Source organism: Scyliorhinus torazame, chromosome 15, assembly GCF_047496885.1.
Source record: "Scyliorhinus torazame isolate Kashiwa2021f chromosome 15, sScyTor2.1, whole genome shotgun sequence".
Taxonomy (NCBI): Eukaryota; Metazoa; Chordata; class Chondrichthyes; order Carcharhiniformes; family Scyliorhinidae; genus Scyliorhinus; species Scyliorhinus torazame.
The window spans coordinates 128595891-128614925 of record NC_092721.1 but is presented as its reverse complement, the minus strand read 5'-3'; the positions used below and the strand labels follow the sequence as shown (position 1 = coordinate 128614925).

General features: G+C 42.3%; 1 protein-coding gene across 3 annotated transcripts in view; it reads right to left on the bottom strand.

Annotated features, from left to right (window-relative positions):
* The window catches only part of dync2h1 (dynein cytoplasmic 2 heavy chain 1), an 866357-nt gene that overhangs the window by 561849 nt on the left and 285473 nt on the right, over positions 1 to 19035 (bottom strand). For all 3 annotated transcript variants that reach the window (XM_072476728.1, XM_072476730.1, XM_072476729.1), the window contains exons 45-50: positions 17977 to 18128; positions 12285 to 12429; positions 10805 to 10907; positions 8694 to 8861; positions 7330 to 7460; positions 3394 to 3642 (exon numbers count right to left, since the gene is read on the bottom strand). In XM_072476728.1, coding sequence (XP_072332829.1) covers positions 3394 to 3642; positions 7330 to 7460; positions 8694 to 8861; positions 10805 to 10907; positions 12285 to 12429; positions 17977 to 18128 — 948 coding nt within the window. The remainder of the gene's footprint in view (positions 1 to 3393; positions 3643 to 7329; positions 7461 to 8693; positions 8862 to 10804; positions 10908 to 12284; positions 12430 to 17976; positions 18129 to 19035) is intronic.

Here is a 19035-nt window from a genome sequence, read left to right as displayed (position 1 = left end):
AGGTAGGCGTGACTCATATCTAATTTTGTGAATGAGAGTCCGCCTGCAAGTTTCGCGTAGAGATCCTCTATGCGAGGCATTGGGTATCGGTCGAGTCGGGAAACTGTATTCACTGTAAGTTTATAGTCGCCACACAAGCGAACTGTGGCATCTGGCTTCATTACTGGCACAATTGGTGCTGCCCAGTCAGCAAAACGGACAGTCCTGATAATACCCAAACTCTCCAAACGAGTGAGCTCCCCTTCTACCTTCTCGAGCAAAGCGTAAGGCACTGGGCGCGCCCGGAAATAGCGCGGTGTGGCTCCTGGTTCAACTTGGATACGGGCTACGGCCCCTTTTATTTTCCCCAAACCAGGCTGGAATACCTCTGGGTGTCGTCCTAGCACCTCAGTCAACCCTCCAGAAACTGTTTGGAGGATGTGCTGCCATTGCAACCGCAAATGGCGCAACCAGTCCCGACCCAACAGGCTGGGCCCATGGCCGCACTACGATAAGTGCGAAACGCCCCTCCTGGCGTCCATAGACAACAGGGGTCATTGTAGTTCCTGCAATGTCCAGTGGTTCCCCCGTGTAGGTGGCCAACCTGGCCTGTGAGTCAGTTAGTGTAAGGGTCCGTATACCCTGCTTGATGCGGTCGAATGTCCTCTGGGCGATCACGGAGACCGCTGCGCCAGTATCCAACTCCATCTCCAGCGGGTGGCCATTGACCCGTACTGTCACCTTAATGGGGGCCACACGGGGAGCTGCCACACAATGCAGCTGCAGGCAGTCATCCTCCGTCTCCACGTCCTCAGGAGTGGTCGCCGCAGGTTCATCCACATGGAAGGTACGGCCTCTGGGCTGGTCCCAGTTACGGCCCCTGGGCTGGTCCCAGTTTCGGTCGGAACGACGGCGCCTCTGGCGTCCCCAGGACCGCCGTCCGCGACGGGGTCGGCGCCTACAAGTCTGACACAGACATGGCTCCTCATCCTTTGGCTCTGGAGAAGGCTCCCTTCGGGGAGGAATGTCCGATGGCCACTGGCGTCGGTCTGGTCGTTGCCTCGCCCAAGGTACCGCAGGAGTGCGGGGGGACGTTTTTGGGCGGAAAGGGTTTCGCCCCAAGGCATGCACTTCCATTCCCTGTAGCTCCTGTACTCCTCGCTCTGCGCTCTCTCGGGACAAGACTATTTGTATTGCCTGTTGAAAAGTCAATGTTGGCTCCGCTAACAACTTTCTCTGGGTGGCCGCATTGTTAATACCGCAAACCAAACGGTCGCGTAACATTTCTGACAAGGTCTCACCATAGTCACAGTATTCCGCAATCCTGCATAGCCTGGATAAAAAATCGGCAAGGGATTCTCCAGGGGTCCTCTCAGCGGTATTAAACCGGTAACGCTGGACTATCGTGGACGGGGTTGGGTTAAAGTGTTGCCCCACTATATTCACAAGTTCGTCAAACGTTTTGGTGTCCGGCGCAGCTGGGTATGTAAGGCTCCTAATCACCCCAAACGTATGCGGTCCGCAGGCGGTGAGCAATATGACCACCTGGCGCTCGTTTTCAGTGATATTGTTTGCCCGGAAATAGTAACGCATCCGTTGCGTGTACTGGTTCCAGCTTTCCAGCGCAGCATCAAAAACATCCAAACGTCCGTACAGAGGCATGGTATAATAGAAAACAACTTCCAACCTGTATCCAACAAAAATCCAGGGAGGTGGCTTCAGCAGTGTAGACAGCTATTCACTTTTACCTTCGTCGCCAGTTTTGTAAGGGCCCCGAAGAATCCAGCACGAGTTTTAAGGATACAAAATAATAAAGTTTATTTACTATAACAATATATACATAGCAGTAGCAGTAACTTCCCTTGCTACCTTCTCCTTCCTCCTGGTTCCTGGACTGGCCAGCTTATTTATAGTAGGAGTTTCTCCGCCCCCCTCATTGGGGAAGTTCATACTCCCATAGGAGTGTGGGATAATCATTAGTCCCCAGCCAATCGTCAGTAGGCAGGTTATAACAATTTGCTTGTTAATTCATGTGTAATTTATCTTGGTTCTGATTTGTGTTCAAGTAAAACCTACTAAAGGTGGAATGTTGTTGGTAATTTTTTCACCTTTGGGGTCATTCAGTAAATTTAGTTATTTTGGTTTATGGTTTCCCCACAAGGATCATAATCAACCTGAATTAACGAAAACACAAAGAAATGTGAAGCGATTAAATAATCAACAAATTGAAAGAGTTTTTGCTCACGTGAAATAATATTAGAACTGCTGCTAAAAGCAAAAGATAGAGGACAAGAGGAATTCCATAACATTAATGTTGGTCATTTGAATTCCATAACATTAATGTTGGTCACTTGGTAAGCAATACCAGACATAATTAGGAGACAGCACTGGATTGAGTTTTGGGGCTATTGTCATAGGAGTGTCCCTTTAAGAAAGGTTTTTGTCTTATCACATGGCTTCAGTGATGTCAGTTTGTGTGTGGAGCTGAACTGTGGCTGTGAGGTTTGTTTTACTTTCACTTTCAGATTTGACTGCTGTGAACTACAGGCAGAGAAAATAAGTGTTTTGGCTTGTCTCTATTTTCATTTTAAATATCTGTTCCAGTAAAAATAACCTTTGTGGTGGCTTTTGAGATATAATTGCTTTGTGAAAGGAATTTGAATCTGCTGGTTGAAATCCGGATCAGAATCACAGGGACCAAGACCAGACTTAGTCAAGTGAGAATACAGTGTGTTGGGCCATGCCTTTGAAAAGGGGTTTTTGGTTTATGGGATTTTGTTTTTGAATTGGAACAATTAAGAGGGAATTCATTAAGTGTCATGCATAGATTACTGTAGCTGGGTGGTGTCTTTATGTTTGTAATTGATAAAAATTCTTGCTGTGTGTTTATATAAATTGTAATTAAGTTCTTAGAATAATGCTTTGTTTGTCTGGGAAGTTTTGTCAAATAATTGTTTGTCTGGGAAGGCTGTTGAATCACACCTGAAGGGAAGGCTCTTGTGGTTATCCTAGCCAAATTCAACACAAAGGTTGTAGGTCAGGTGAACTTCATAATATACTTTGGAGTTTCTAACCCCTGGCCCATAACATTATCCAAGGGAGGCCAAATTGAAAGTAAATTCAAAACTTATTATTGAAAGTTTAACTTTTGCTTCATACAATGAAGTTGTTCGATTGTGATGTGCCAACATTCCAAAACGTGCAGTGACATTCATTTAATATGCTTAAATGTCAGATTTACATTTTCTGTAATCATTTAAAAAACACTTCACAACAAATTAACACCACTGCTGGCATGTATCTATATATCAGTGAATACTACACAAGCTTTCAAAATTATTTATGCATATTTTATAGCAATATCATGCCTTATAATTAAAATAAGTAATAAATATGTACCATATTTTTACTTACATGTTTTAAATCATTTTTGAACTGTTTGATCTCATAACTCCTGGAAATCTTTGGCGTAAACAGCGTTGCTCCATGCATGTGACTGACCACACAGGTGGCTGTCCTACGACCTACACCACTTTGTCCTGCTAGGAGCAGCGAACCTCCAGGACAACTCAGCACTCTGTCTATTCTTGCCATGTATTCCAAAACCTCATGGAATAGTAAAATGTCCAGTTCTCTATTGTCTCTCCCATACTGAACAATTCCCTATTAGAAACAAATAGAAGGGCAAAACTGTAAAATAACAGAGGGCACAATGGAAGTCCTTGCATTGTACAATATACAGTAAGTGAATAAGACAATACATGAGTGAAAGTTACAAAGATCACTATTAGACAAAAACATATCAATAAGAAAACTGTGTTTAAGGTGTTAAAGGGGTTAAATAGTTTTTTTCTTTCATCTACATAATCTAAATAATGTCACATATATTTAAGGGAAATGGGGCCTCATGGGTAAAATAAATGATATGGCGGAACTTGCCAAGGCTACAAAGAGATAGTGGATGGTGTTCCTCAAAGGTTTATTTTGAAACTGCAGGTATTGACTATGATCATATACATAAAAAATGCAAGGAACCATGATGGCATTAACTCAGGAGATAAGGCAAAGACAATGAAAGAAGGAGATCAGCATGATGGGCAGGTAACTTATCCTCTGCAGGAAAATAAAGATTGGAAAACATTGGCTGCTGAAATCACTCCCATAGGATGGTAAGAATGGTAAGCTAAATAAAATATCAGTGTCATAGAATAATACAATCACAGAAGTGTTACATTGCAGGAGGAAGCTATGAAGGCCATCAAATCTGGGTATGCACTCTCTAACCAATTTAGCGAATCCCACTTCCCACTCTCTCTCCAGAAACCTGCATTTTTCCCATTGACGTGCTTATCCAATTTTCTTTTGAAGGACACAAATGAACCTGCTTCTCTCACCCTTTCAAACAGTGTATTCCGGATCATAATAATTTGGTGCAAGAGGAAGTTTTTCCACAGGGAACCCTAAGCTCTTTTGCCAATCACCTTAAGTATGTGATCTCTGTTATTGAATCCACATGACTGAATGGGGCCTTAGGTATATTATATAAGTATTTGAAGGATGCTCCCTTAAATAGTCGCAATCTAAGTTTCTCCACAGCAATTATATAAGATTTTGCTGTTTAGTGAGACATTAAGGATTACTTCTGAGATGGTGTGCAGCCTTCAGATCCATTCTAAGTTTGTAAATATTATTCAATGACAAACTAACAAATTAACTTTGTGGAAAAATTCTACAAAGGGCAATGATCCATGTCCTTTGGGGGAAAACCACCTTTATTTTATGTTAGGGTGTTGCTCCAGTTAAGAACTATTTCTGTTAGAATATTAGAACCAGGGGAGTTCTAACCTGACATGGCGACTCTTAAGATGAGAGCATTGCATGTGTTGAATGAGTAATAAGATAAGCCAATACAGAAGTGCCACAAAAATTGAATAAAAAGTTACTCCATCATCCAGCAGATTGCTAAGAAAACATAGTCATTGAGCAGAATCTTACCACATTTTTTTCAAAGTGCCAGTTCTGGTGAGAAAACCGGGGAGAATCCCACCGGCGCCAACACTAGAAAAACTCACCATATATTCAACCTCTTTAACAAAATATATTTTTGCCTTGTGATTTACACTGTGTCCATAGCGGCTTGCCTCTGATATGCTTGCCACAGGAAAACTTGATCAGTGGAGCACTTCTTTTAAATGCCTCCCAGCATTTCCAAGTTCTTGTTCCAAGTCCAATCAGGGAGTTGGCTGCCAGGAAGACAGCACCATGTTTTACAAAGGGGGCCCTCGGCAAACTTCTCAAAGGGGTCGAGCAGAGGCAGAAAACCCTCTACCCACGATCGGGCAGATGTCCATCCAGCAACATGACCAATCCCAACTGGAGACGAAGGCTGTGATTGTCACTGCCAGCTCACTCCAAAAGAAAACTGGGCTGCAGTGTCGTTAGAAGGTGAATGATTTCCTTCATGCAGCCACCGTAACACAGCCTTCACGCATCCATGGTGATCTCACTCATGCCTATCTTGCAGGTTCACAGCACTGGTCATGTGCCGCCCCCCCCCCCCCCCCCCATTGCTCCCAGTAGCTCCGGTGCCCCTCAAATGCTCACACCCACTGACCTCCTTTGATGCCATATTTCATCCCACCTGACATGGCACGACTTCTGTCTACATTCTTCCCATCTGCCTCATTACAGGCCAAACTTGAGCACAACTGGTGTGAGTGTGCACAACCTGTTGGAGTGATGCCAGAGCTCAAGACCCTAACCGAATTTGAGGAATGAGGAATGACACCCTCTGTCACTTTTCTGTACTTTATTTCACCCCAGTTCAACTGAAATTGCCTGAGCCAGTAACGCCCTGGTAGGCTAGGCCCATGCCCTTTTACTACCAGGAGCGGTACTCTTGCTTCTTGGCTGTTATATTGATGTTTACATCTAACACTTCAAGCAATAGTATCGTCTTGTACATCCAATAGTACATCCAAAGGGTGATTCGTGCCTGAGTAAGGGGGGTGCCTGCTCAGAGCCCCAAATCTTCCTGAAGGTCGCATCACTGATTAATGATGCAAAGGTTCTTGTGTCCACCTCCATATTGGTTTTCTGTCCATCGACCTCAACTGTCACATAAATAGGGTCTGCACGCTCCTCACTCATAATAAATATGTCATAAAAGGGCTCCTCTCTCTGGTCTGAGCTTTCCAAGTGATGCACCGTCGACTTGCCATTTGCAGTTCCCTGCTCAGCCTTCAACTTTCTCTTAGCACCCTGGCACTTCTTTGCAAACCCCCTCCTTGTTGCACTGGTGACAAACAGCATCCATGAAGTTACAATGATTCGCATAGTTTGACCCGCCACATCTAAAACATTCCATTGTCTTCACCTTTTTACTTGCAGCTTCTTTTTCTACTTCATGCAGTAGACCTGCCTGCGCACTGCCATTGGCCTTCTGAATTGTTTTTGCATTATTTGCAACCATTTCCATGCCCTGAGAAATCTCTAGAGCCTTTGTAAAGTAAGTGTGGCTTCTCCCAGCAAACATTGCTGAATGCAGTCCTCTTTAATATCACAAACTAGTCCATCCCAAAGCATGTCTTACAAAACTGTCCCAAACTCGCAATGTTCAGAGATCTGGCGCAACTCAAAGTTAGCTGCAGACTGTCCCGTCTTCGGAAAATGACTATGGAATTTTAAACGTTGTACAATTACTGAGGGCTAAGGGTGCTGATTCTGAACGAGCGTAACTAAATCCGCAAATAAAATGTCCCCTGGTTTCCGGGGCATAGCTAAATTTCTCACTAGTCTTCAGTCCACACACTCAGGAGAATAGAGCACTTTCTAGCGTCGTCCGCAATCGCATTTGCCAAGAAAAAGTGTTTCAACCTTTCCACATATTCAGTCCAATTCTTGTTCTCTTCCACAAACTCACTGATCGACCCAAACATAGCCATGGTGCTGCTAACTTTCTTCCATCAGTAAACGTAGCAAAACTTTGTGTTGAACGTACTGAAACTCAATTTTTTTTATTTTTGTCGCCAAACAGATGTGTTAGCTTGACCACAAAAAGGTAGTCGAAACATGTTGCTCATAAAGTTAATAAATAAAGTTAATTTTCTTTAATATATTTTTAAAAAGCAAAGTTTAGAATACAGTATGGACTCTCAAATGGGAGCAGCCAGCTAAACATCAAAATAACAGCAACAGAATAATAAAAGAACTAATGACAGTTTAATACGAATATACACAGGACACAACTAATGACAGCACAGCACTTACTGATGACATCAGCAATGGATTATAACAAGAAGATGCACAATAATAACACCCTATAACAGGTACATTTGGAGAAAATAGTACCTTTTGGATAACTTCTTTCAAATCAGAAGAACTTAACTTTCCCAACATCTTTCCATATGGAGGTAAAGGTTGATCAGGGGCAGTCACAGATCCAGCTTCATGTCTAGCTCCCCAAGTTACATAAAACAAATCTGCAAGAAGAAATAGTTTGGATTTTCAGTTCAAACAAGCTTTTGAAAAAAAATTACGAAAGTATTTTGCTTACAGATCAGACACGAAGCAAATGAACTGAAAAATTACTGTTTTTTTCCAAGCCTTCTTTGCACATATAAAAAGGTTCATAAGTTTAAACAGAGCCTTCCACTATGATGCAAAAAATGTTATCTTTATTATACAATATATACAACTATTTGTTCCCGTTGAAGTTAAAATTGAACTTAAGCTTAAGATGACAGCTCAAAGCCGCTGAATATCTGGCCTCTGTTTATAATGTCCAAGGTGGGATTACATTTTATAATCAAACATCCTGTAGTCATAGTTATTATGCACAAATATGCAAATGTATACTCCAGTTAGTAAGAACGTAAAATGTTATCCTCTCAATTTGAATTTATTAAAGTCGGACCTGTAGATGGTGGGTGGGGGAGAGGAGCGGTCGAGATCGGAGTTGGGAGGGGAAGGGAGCATCCAGTGTCAGATAAGGTTGAGCTGAGCCGGGTGGATTGCTTGGCTGGGTGGAAGATGTGGCGGTCCCCTGGGGTGTCTGGGTTGGGGGTAGAGTGGGAGATCCCTTGGTGGGGGGAGGAGGGTCATGGGTGTACAGGGTGTCCCGTGTGGGACTTGGTGTGGGTTGATTAAATAGTTACTCTGGAGTTAGAAGTCATTTTTATCCTTCTAACTCTTTCAGAGTAACTGTCAGGGTAAAACTGGCAGAACCATCCAAATTTCGCGATTTATATCACTTTGTCGGATGGTCCCTGTGCAATGCAATTGTCCAGAGGTTAGCCCTTCTGGACAATTGCTGGGTAAACCCTTACATGGAAATTTCCTCTTCCGAGAAGAATTCCCCAGCGCATCATTAGGGTACCCCCAAAATGCAACAATGGGGAATCAGGAAGTTATGGGTCAATATTTTGATTCACAACAAAACAAAATAAAGTGAATCTTGCAAATGAAATATCCAACAATATTTATTCAGTTTAATGTGGATGAGGAAGATGAGTATTAAAAATAGAACCTTACAGGATGCAATATAATATAAAGGATAAACATTGTTCAGTAGACTTATCTACTAAATAATATTATGAAAAATCCTTGGCCCCGAAATTACACTGTTGATTAGTAGTAGACAAATGGTGCATTTGCCCCAAATTCTTCTCTTCAATATTTTAGTACCTATAATCTAGCTGGAAAATTAAAGTTACCTGTCATATTGTCCAGTAAATCTGAGCCCCAGTCACCTCGGAAGACTGATATTAAAATGTTGTCAAATGCAAGTAGGTTTTTGGATCCCACTATACGGTCACGAAATAAACGATGAGCCTCATAAGCAACAACTTCAAGAACATGATCCACTGATTGTTGTGACACACCTATAAACATTATTTAACCTTAAGTTGAAGTATTAATGTAACACATTTATAAAGCATGAACGTTCAATTTTTAATACAATTGTTAACAGAAATACAACATGGTTCAAACAGTAGGATTTTGAGAAAGTAGACAATGGGGGGGTGAGGGGGTGAATTTTATGGTCCTCCAGCATATTTTAAAGCAGAGGGAATGTAAAACAGGGGGCATGTAAAATAAAATGGGTGGCGAACCCACTGCCTTACCGTATCACCCCAGCTGTCATTGAACAGGTAAGGTTTCAGCCAGCCCACTCACCCTTAGACCTATTGAGACCCTTAAGTTGCAGATTAAAGGCCACTTAAGGGCCTCTTTTCGCCTCTGCCACCATCATATGGTGGGCAGGGGAAGTCGGAAGGAAAATATCTGGCCCACTACTTTCCCAACTCTGGGTAAAGGGTGGGAAGGAAGAAGGGCATTGGCACTTCTGAGGGATCCTGAAGCGCATCATCCGGGGTACGTCCAATCAACAATTTTCCAGAGGCCACTGAGACAATGAATCTAAAAAAATGTAATCATTTCTGCGGTCATGCAACCGTAGATTAGGAAATTCAGAGTCAAAGAAATGCAACATGTGAGCTTTCTTGAAAAATCTCCAGATTTATTTCTCATGTCTAGTTGTGATGAAGGGATGGGCCTTCTTTGTATTCACTGATCTGTATAATTAACTGGTTTGCTAGTTTGCCTCCGACAGCATTACAGGTCATCCACACATTGTGAGTTTGTGCCACATGTAGGTCAAACCAGATAGGTGGCAGACTTGTTTACACAGTGTTGTCACGGTTTTTGGTCAGAATTTTACATCTACTTTACACACTGTAAACTGGTACATCAGGTGGCACAATGGCACAGTGGTCAGCACTGCTGCCTCACAGCGGCAGGAACCTGGGTTCAATTCTGGTCTTGGCTGATTGTCTGTGTGGAGTCTGCATGCACTCCCAGTGTCTGTGTGGGTTTCATCTGGGTGCTCCAATTTCCTCCCACAATCCAAAGATGTGCAAGTTAGGCGGATTGGCCATGATCAATGTGCGGGACTACAGGGATAGGCCGAAGGAGCATGCTTCTTCAGAGGGTCAGTGCAGACTCGATGGGCTGAATGGTCTCCTTCTGCACTGTAGGGATTCTATCAATAATTCAAAATTTATTTTGCTATCAATATTCATCATCACAGCTTGTTAGGGATCAAGGAAATTTCTGAAAATGCTCTTACAGTAAAACATTTCTCTTTCACTATTATCTGTAGTAAGATAAATTTCTAATGTCCAAGTTTGTACTTGAATGCCTCAATCTTACCCTACAATCTGAACTTGAACTTGATATTTTCACCCAGTGCACTAAATCTGTTCAGTGAAGTTTGAACTTGTACAGTTTCCAAAGCTGCATCAGGGACATTAAAGCTAGTATGCTTATCTCAGCCCTTGTAGAATTTTTTATCTCAAAATTATCGTTCGATTATCATGCAACTTGTTGGTTGTTGTGAAACATTACAAAATGCATTTTAAATCTAAGGCAGAGAGAGGGGAACTGAGACGGTGTTGAATTCTCCGCCGTCGGGATTCTCCATTTTGCCGGCAGCCGGGGGTTCCCCGACGGCGTGAGGCTGCCCCACAATAGGAAAATCTATCGGCGAAACAGAGAATCCCGACAGCGGGCGGGACGGAGAAACCTGCCCAAAGTGTCTGTTTCTTGGCTAAGACAAAGGTTTATGGATTGAGCGTGTTTCCTCATCCTCATTTTGAAAATGCATTTAAAGTAAGAAGCAGACAGAAATGTCTCTGGTTATCCTTGATTGTTCGGTGTTTTGTTAGTAATTAGAAGTATAAATATATTAACTGCACTGTTAGGTATAGATGGAAAGAAAAGAAGGAGCAAAAAGGGCATGAATTTTAGTTAATGAGAATCTTACCTTCCTCAAGATCATATCGGAACAATCCAAGTACCCACTGAGTAAGAATACAAGGAGTAAATAGGTAATGACTATTGTCATCCACTTTAAATTTTGTTCGAACCTACAAAGAACAGGAATCAGTTCATTAACCAAATGTTAAAAAGCTTTTTTAAAAACTACTGGAAGGTAATGTTGTGAGATTTTTCAAGGTTTCTGCCATCATGCTGAAGATCTCAAGAAGGAGAGTGTCTGTGTTAATAGTTACCAACAGTCTTAATCAGAACAAAGGCATCAATTAAGCAGTCGCTAATGTGATGGTCAACTGCAGAACTACCATATTATTTTCAAAATGTTCTTTCAAATATTACACAGAGAAATAACACATTTTAAAAACAAGGAAGACCAGCGATATGGCAGGGTTTCTCAGCCTGGAAAAAATCAGGTTCGCCTTGAGAGGATCAACTCAGGGGTTCGCCCAGAGATGGCAACCGTTCATCGACTTCTTCAAAGAAAATTGAGCGTCAGCAGTAAGGGGGGGGGGGAAGAAAATAGGAGGCATGGCGGTGTTAGTTAAGGACAGGAAACTCAGTATACTGGTAGTTAGGTAATAGGGCGCGGGCAGTTGGGAACATTGTTTTTTTTCGGTTTTCTTTACATGTGTCGGCCCACGCGGTTGTTAAGAAATGTTAATGTGTTAAACTGTGAAAATTACAAATGCTTCAATAAAATATTTTCTAAACAAAAAACCAAGGAAGACGCATGTTCTCTCTCTTACCTGCAGCGATAGGTTGCATACAGCTACTTCAGTGCTGGAGGACTTCCCGATGGCCCTCCAGCTTCAAGAACCCACCCATCATCCCTAATTGGAAATTGAGCATGCCCTCTGGCTACTAACTTACAAGCTGGATTTGTTCCCCCAACACAGTGTGGGGTCAGTATCCCATTCGCTCCATGTCAGAATCCTAATCCAAAACCCCAAATCCTTCCTTACTTGGTTATACGTAATCCTTTTGGAGCAAATCATATCATTGTTCAAAAGAAGCGATTTCAGAAGCAGGAACAGAATTGGAACATGGCCTGGTGGGATAGGTCGCCGCCCAGTCTTCTGTAACACCACCACCATCGACCGCCACCTATTTGCCCAAAAGTCATTTCTGAATACCAGCATAATTTAAAAGAAAATCCAGGGGTCAGCACGGTGGCGCAGTGGTTGGCACTGCTGCCTCACGGCAAAGAGGTCCCAGGTTCGATCCCTGGGTCACTGTCTGTGTGGAGTTTGCGCATTCTCCCCGTGTCTGCGTGGGTCTCATCCCCACAACCCAAAAGATATGTAGGGTAGTTGGATTGGCCATGCTGAATTGCCGCTTAATTGGAAAAAACATAATTGCATACTCTAAAAAAAAATTTTTTAATTTAAAAGAATATCCTCCGTAATAATATGAAAACAGCACATAAAATCCAGTATTAAGTCAGAAATATCAACTTCAATGGAGCATACCTGTTCATAGACTTGTACCAGGGAACCAGCCAGCTGGTGTATTCTTGCGGGACATGTCCAGGTCGGGTGGCTCTTTAGATTCCTATGCAACACAGGCTGTAGATATGCACTGTAAATCGCCTGCAGTTGCTCTCTATCAGGGTAGCTGAAATCAAATAAATACTTGCATTTCCTGAACTGTGACAAGAGACATGGTGGGTCCAACACTTTGTTTTATTTTCTATTAAACAAACTGTAGGGCCTATTTTAATCACCCACCTTCCTCCACCTCACGACATCCAGGAGGAATAATGAAAACGGCTGCTCGCATCTTCCCAAACCTCCGCAATTTTAGCTTCCCTGTTTGTGGCTGCATATCAGGCACCCAAACAAGGCAAATGGAATCATAATTAAAAGGTCAAAGTCCGACCAAACCAACACCATACCTGTTCCCGTTTAACTTTTTTCAAGTTGCCTCGAGCTAGCCTCACAGGATTGCTATAGAAAAGCTCTTGAGGCAGCTTAAAAGGGGTACTCAGCTGCAACTCACTGGATCAGATGATCCTTTCTTCTTTAGATTGCAGTGGTGCTTCCAGCATCAAAATCTAAATTTCTGCTGTCTTCTAAACCTTTTGTCAGGTTTCTCTATTTCTCAAGGGAGCTATTTTTGTATCTTTCTTTGAAGACTTGGATGATCAGCAGCCACTTCAACAGCCACCACCTGGGCCTTGGAAAATTCAACAGGCAATGGGACTGGACATGGGAGGTCATACCCAGCTCACAGAGACTATTAACCACAATACTAAAACCATTCTTATAATATCACAAATGATATTCTATGTGACATGGTAAGTCTTCCTCCACACCATATTCAACCTATCTATAGTCTTCAACAAAATTGACCAGAGAATTTTACAGATTCCCCCCCCCCCTCCCGATACCAGTGGTCTGGCCCAGTGATTACATATTTCTCTGGACTTGGCTGCCAGCCAATCAGCTACTTTGATTTCTGGGGACTTGACTGGCTCTCGATGATGATTGTCGTTAGTGTTCTGGAATGTTCTGCCAAACTCAGACAGGCTCCATTTTGTAGAGTGAGAGTGAAGTTCATCTTTTGATTAAGAGGCTTGGGGGCCACAGTTCTCATTTTTCTCTCTCTCTCCTGATGAGCTCTCTAAAGTTCTGAAGAAAAGGCCTTTCTCTCTCTCCCCACAGCAAGTTAAACCTGCAGCAAGATCCAGACTAGCACCAGGTAGGCTGAGTTATTTTAAAACCTCCTTTTAAAATCTGATAATTGGAGAACTCTAACCTTACCTGAGTGAGGCTGGTAATTGCGAGTTCTGACTGATTGCACATGCCAGAAGATCCAAACCAACTGGTGGTTTTCAACTCTAAGCATCCTAGGAAGATAGCCGACTGCAAAGACTTCAACATCAGCCATAAGAATTTTCCACATTTTAATCCCATATCGTTTGACCCCTTTCCCTTTCTCTCTGCATATGTCTTGTGTGTGTTTGGGTAGAGGGCGGGATGGTTAAAGGGCTGGTTTAGCTCAGTGGGCTAGACAGCTGGTTTGTAATGCAGAACAAGGCTAGCATCGCAGGTTCAATTCCCGTATCAGCTTATCCGAACAGGCGCCAGAATGTGGCGACTAGGGGGTTTTCACAGTAACTTCATACTTGTGACAATAAAAGATTATTATAGGGCTGGTTTAGCTCAGAGGGCTGGACAACTGGTTTGGGATGCAGAACAAGGCCAGCAGCGCGGGTACAATTCCCGTACCAGCTTACCTGAACAGGCGCCGGAATGTGGCGACTAGGGGGTTTTCACAGTAACTTCATACTTGTGACAATAAAAGATTATTATAGGGCTGGTTTAGCTCAGAGGGCTGGACAACTGGTTTGGGATGCAGAACAAGGCCAGCAGCGCGGGTACAATTCCCGTACCAGCTTACCTGAACAGGCGCCGGAATGTGGCGACTAGGGGCTTTCCACAGTAACTTCATACTTGTGACAATAAAAGGTTATTATTATATTAAAGGGGAAAGTAATAGATTAGCAGGCCATTATTCTAGTTTAATTAGTGCACGTTTTAATTATTTTCTTGTTATAAATAAATAGTTTTAGAGTGTTTACTTACAAATCTGGTACCTATAAGTCATTGGAACAGCCTGTGGCCAAAGATCTCCAAAACCTTAAGAATTATTGGTCAATCCACTTATGTTGCGACTCCGGGTCAAGGGGAGACGGAATTGACCAAACGCTAGCCCATAGTGTCATTACAAAAGAATCATTTATAATTAATTCATTCCCACTCGCACACCATTACCTCTGTACTCCTGGAGGGGTCTTTCCTGGTCACCCAATTTATTTTTATGCATTGAAGGGATGTGGGCTTCGCTGGTTAGGCCAACATTTATTGCACATCGCTAGTCACCCTTGAGGTGGTGGTGAGCTGCCTTCTTGAACAGCTGCAGTCCATGTGGTGTAGATACATCCACAGTACTGTAAGGGAGGGAGTGCCAGGATTTTAACCCAGCGACAGTGAAGGAATGGCGATATATTTCCAAGTCAGGATGGTGAATGGCTTGGAGGGGAACTTCCAGGTGGTGGTATTCCCATGCGTTTATTGCCCTGGTCCTTCTAGATGGAAGTGGTTGTGGGTTTGGAAGGTGTGTCGAAGGAGCACTGGTGAGTTCCAACAGTGCATCTTACAAATGGTAAACACAGCTGCTACTGTCCATCGGTGATGGAGGGAGTGAATGTTTGTAGATGAGGTGCCAATCAAGCAAACTGCTTTTTCCTGGATAGCTTCAAGCTTCTTGAGTGATATTGGAGCTGCATTCATCCAGACAAGGGGACAGTATTTAATAACACTCCTAACTTGTGCTTGTAGATGGTGCACAGGCTTTGAGGAGTCAGGAGGTGAGTTGCTCACCGCAGGATGTCTAGCCTCTGACCTGCGCTTGTAGCCACGGTGTTTATATGCTAGTACAGTTAAGTTTCCGGTCAATGGTAATCCCCAGGGTGTTGATAGAGGGGAATTCAGTGACAGTCATGCCATTGAATGTCAAGGGGCGATAGTTAGATTCTCTCTTGTTGGAGATGCTCATTGTCCGATGCTGGCACTCTATAACATCATCGGATTCCACAGGTTCCACAAATATGCTGACAACAACAGCTCTATCTGATTTGTAACACTGATTATCCGCCCTCCAGTTCTGGATAAACAAAAGTTTCTTTGAACAAAATTTTGGGAAGACCAAATTCTTTTGTCTCTACCACCAACACTGTTCCCTGCCACAATGCCCACCCCTTTTCCTGGCAACTCCCTGAAGCTGTGCAAGACCATTTGCCACCTTGGTGTTGGACTTGATACCATTCACAACACCACTCCTTCACCAAGACTGCCACTTCTACCTTGGTACAACATCCAACTCAAACTCTGCCTCAGCTCCAATCATAACTGATCTGATATGATAATCCTCAACTCCACTTTCCACCTTATCTCCTGAGCCCGAAATTCCCTTACTGATTAAAAATCTGTATATCTCAGCTTTGCGCACACTTAACAACCCAGCCTCTGCAATAAAGAATTCCATAGACTCACTACCCTCTGAGCGAAGAAATCCTTCCTCATCTCTGTCTTAAAGTCCTCATACTGTGATTATGCCCTCTGGTCCTAGTCTCTCTCATAACGGAAAAACAACCTCTTAGCATCACCCGGTCAAGCCCCATGAGACTCCTATGTGGCTCAATAAGACCACCTTTCATTCTTCTAAATTCCAGTGAATACCGGCCCAATCTACTTAACCTCTCCTCAAAAGAAAATCCCTCCATATCCAGGATCAATCCAGTGAGCCTTTTCTGGACTGCCTCCAGTACCAGTATATCTTTCTTTAGATAATGGGACCAAACTGTTCATGGAACTCTAGGTGTGGTCTAACTAGTGCCTTGCAGATATAGTTTTAGCAAGACTTTTTTATTTATATACTCCATTTCCTTTGAAATAAAGGCCAACATTCCATTTGCCTTCCTTATTACCTGCTGCACTTGCACGCTAGCTTTTTGTGATTTATGCATGAGGACCCCAATCCTACTGTGCTGCAGCTTTCTGGAGACTTTCTCAATTTAAATAATATTCAGCTCCTTTATTCGTCCTTCCAAAGTGAATAAATTCACATTTTCTTCATCATCATATTCCATCTGCCAAGTTTTTGCCCACTCGTGTCTCTCCTGTAGACAGCAGTCCTAGTGTAAGAGGTTGCAAAAGTCAGCAAAAGTTTCCTTTCAGAACTTCTGCACTATACAATTAGGTCCAAAGGGGTCAACAACAACTGCATTTATATAGTGTAATGTGAGAGTACCTTTAAGAAATGGGTGTTTTTTATAGAATAACTGTAGTGGGTGTACCTTTAGGAAATGGGTGTTTATTACTGCAGTGATGTCAGAGTGTGGGTGGAGCTGGGCTGTCTGTCAGCTTTTAGTTTCACTTTGAGAAAAGCTTGGGTGCGTCTGTGTTTTTTTGGTTTCGTTTCAGTGTTGGAGCTGCAGTCAGCCACAGAATGTGTAATGGTGTTCTCTCTGCCATGTAAAGACTATCTCTTGATCATTTGGTGAATTCAGAGTTATAACTGTTCTTAGTAGTGAATTTAAACCTGACGTGCTTCAGTTAAAAGTTTTTTTTAAAGTCTTATGGATGTTATAAGGATGTTATAACGATTACTTAGTGTTGTATTCGTTGGGGGTTGTATTTGAATTAATGGTTGCTAAGATGTTCACTGTATGTTTTAAAATGGTTAACTTGAGTTCATAGAATAAACATTGTTTTGCTTTAAAAAATACTTTTCCATTTCTGCTGTACCACACCTGTAGAGTGGGCTGTGTGCTCCCCATACCACAATCTATTAAAAGTTGTGGGTCAGGTGAACTCCATGATACACTTTGGGGTTCTCTAAACCCTGGCCCATAACAATAGCAAAATGTCCCAAGATTCATCACTGGAGCATTATGGAATAGAATTTGACACCGAGCATCAAAAAGCGTCATTACGACTGATGATCAAAAGCAAATGTTTTAAGGAGGATCCTAAAAGAAGAAATAGAGGGACAAAGAATGTTAGGGAGGGAATTCCAGAGGGGAGGGCATCTCAAAATATGGCGGTGGATGATAGGGAAATTAAAATTGGGGATGACCAAGAAGCTAAAATTGAATGAGTGCAGATATCTCAAATGTGTGTACGGGTCTCAGACATCCTAAAGGCACTATACAAATGCAAGTTGTTGCTGACCTTCTTGTTGCTGCCCTAACCGGGTAGTGCAGAAGGAAATGAAAGAAAATTGGTCAAAGATAGATTGGTCCAAAGTACCCTGACAGAGCATAGTGTTTAAATTGATAGCAAAGTGGAAGTTAGTGACATGACTAACAAGTTACATCAGTCACTGTAGAATACAGTAATCTGAGGAGCAAAAAGTTACAAATAATGCATATAAAAGAATTAAGCCATTTAACAGCACTTACAGTGCTGAATAACATCACACAAATCATTATTTTTTTTGAAAGTAACATGCTCAAGATTTCAAAATATAATTTTTAATGTAATTGCTTTACTAGAACTCTATTATTTTAATATTAATGCGTAACTGTAATTTAATGAAAAATAGGTTATATTTACTTATGTCACTAAAGAATAAATAGCCATTTATGCTACTTACTTTATTGTACAGATCCTCACAATAGATGTAAATCTTGTTGTTAGGGTGTGCCGTCCCATAGCACCACCTACTGACATTGAAGCCACGATCTGAATATTTTCTAATCCAACCCACTCCAAATTTTCATCATAAAAACCATGGTACGTCAGTGCCTTAGGAATTTTTTTTTCAAACACAAATGAGTTATAAATATATACAGCATTTGTACCAGGTTTTCAGCTACAAACAAGATAATTTAGCCAGGTTACCCCCCAACTGATGATGTAGATATATGCTGATTAAATAATCAATATCATTTCAGCATAAATACTGAATTTCAGGTCTTCTTTTTAATTACTGAAGACTCCAATAGTCTTTATGCTTCCAAGTAAAAACAATGGTCTGCTAGTATAATATGGTAGGATACAGTCCCACGCCTGGCACTTTCCAAATTACAAGTTTCCACCGGGCAGCATGGTGGCACAGTGGTTAGCACTGCTGCTCACAGCAACAAGGTCCCAGGTTCGATTCTGGCTCTGGGTTACTGTCCGTGTGGAGTTTGCACATTCTCCCTATTTGCGTGGGTTTCGCCCCCAAAACCCAAAGATGTGCAGGGTAGGTGGATTGCCCACACTAAATTGCCCCTTAATTGGAAAAAATGAATTGGGTACTCTCTAAATTTACTTTTTTTTAAATCACAAGGTTCCAAATTAAATCACGAGAGGGGATACAGGATTGGATAACTTTTTTGCCCATCCAAGGAGAAGTGAAAATCATAAGTTAGGTGTAACCTGGTTGCATTTCTATATCTCATAACAGCTGATTACACCATGTCATTGCTGAGCTCACAAGGACCCTTATGGCAGACTGGTCAGAAAAGTAAAAGCCTATGGGATACAAGGGAATGTGGCACGTTGGATCGAAAATTGGCTCAGTGACAGGAAACAAAAGGGTAATAATTGACAGATGTTTTTGCAAATGGGAAACAGTTTGCAATAGTGTTCCATGTGGCTCAGTGCAGGGTCCCTTGCTGTTTGTGGCATATATTAATGATTCGGGTTTAAAAATGGGAGGGATTCT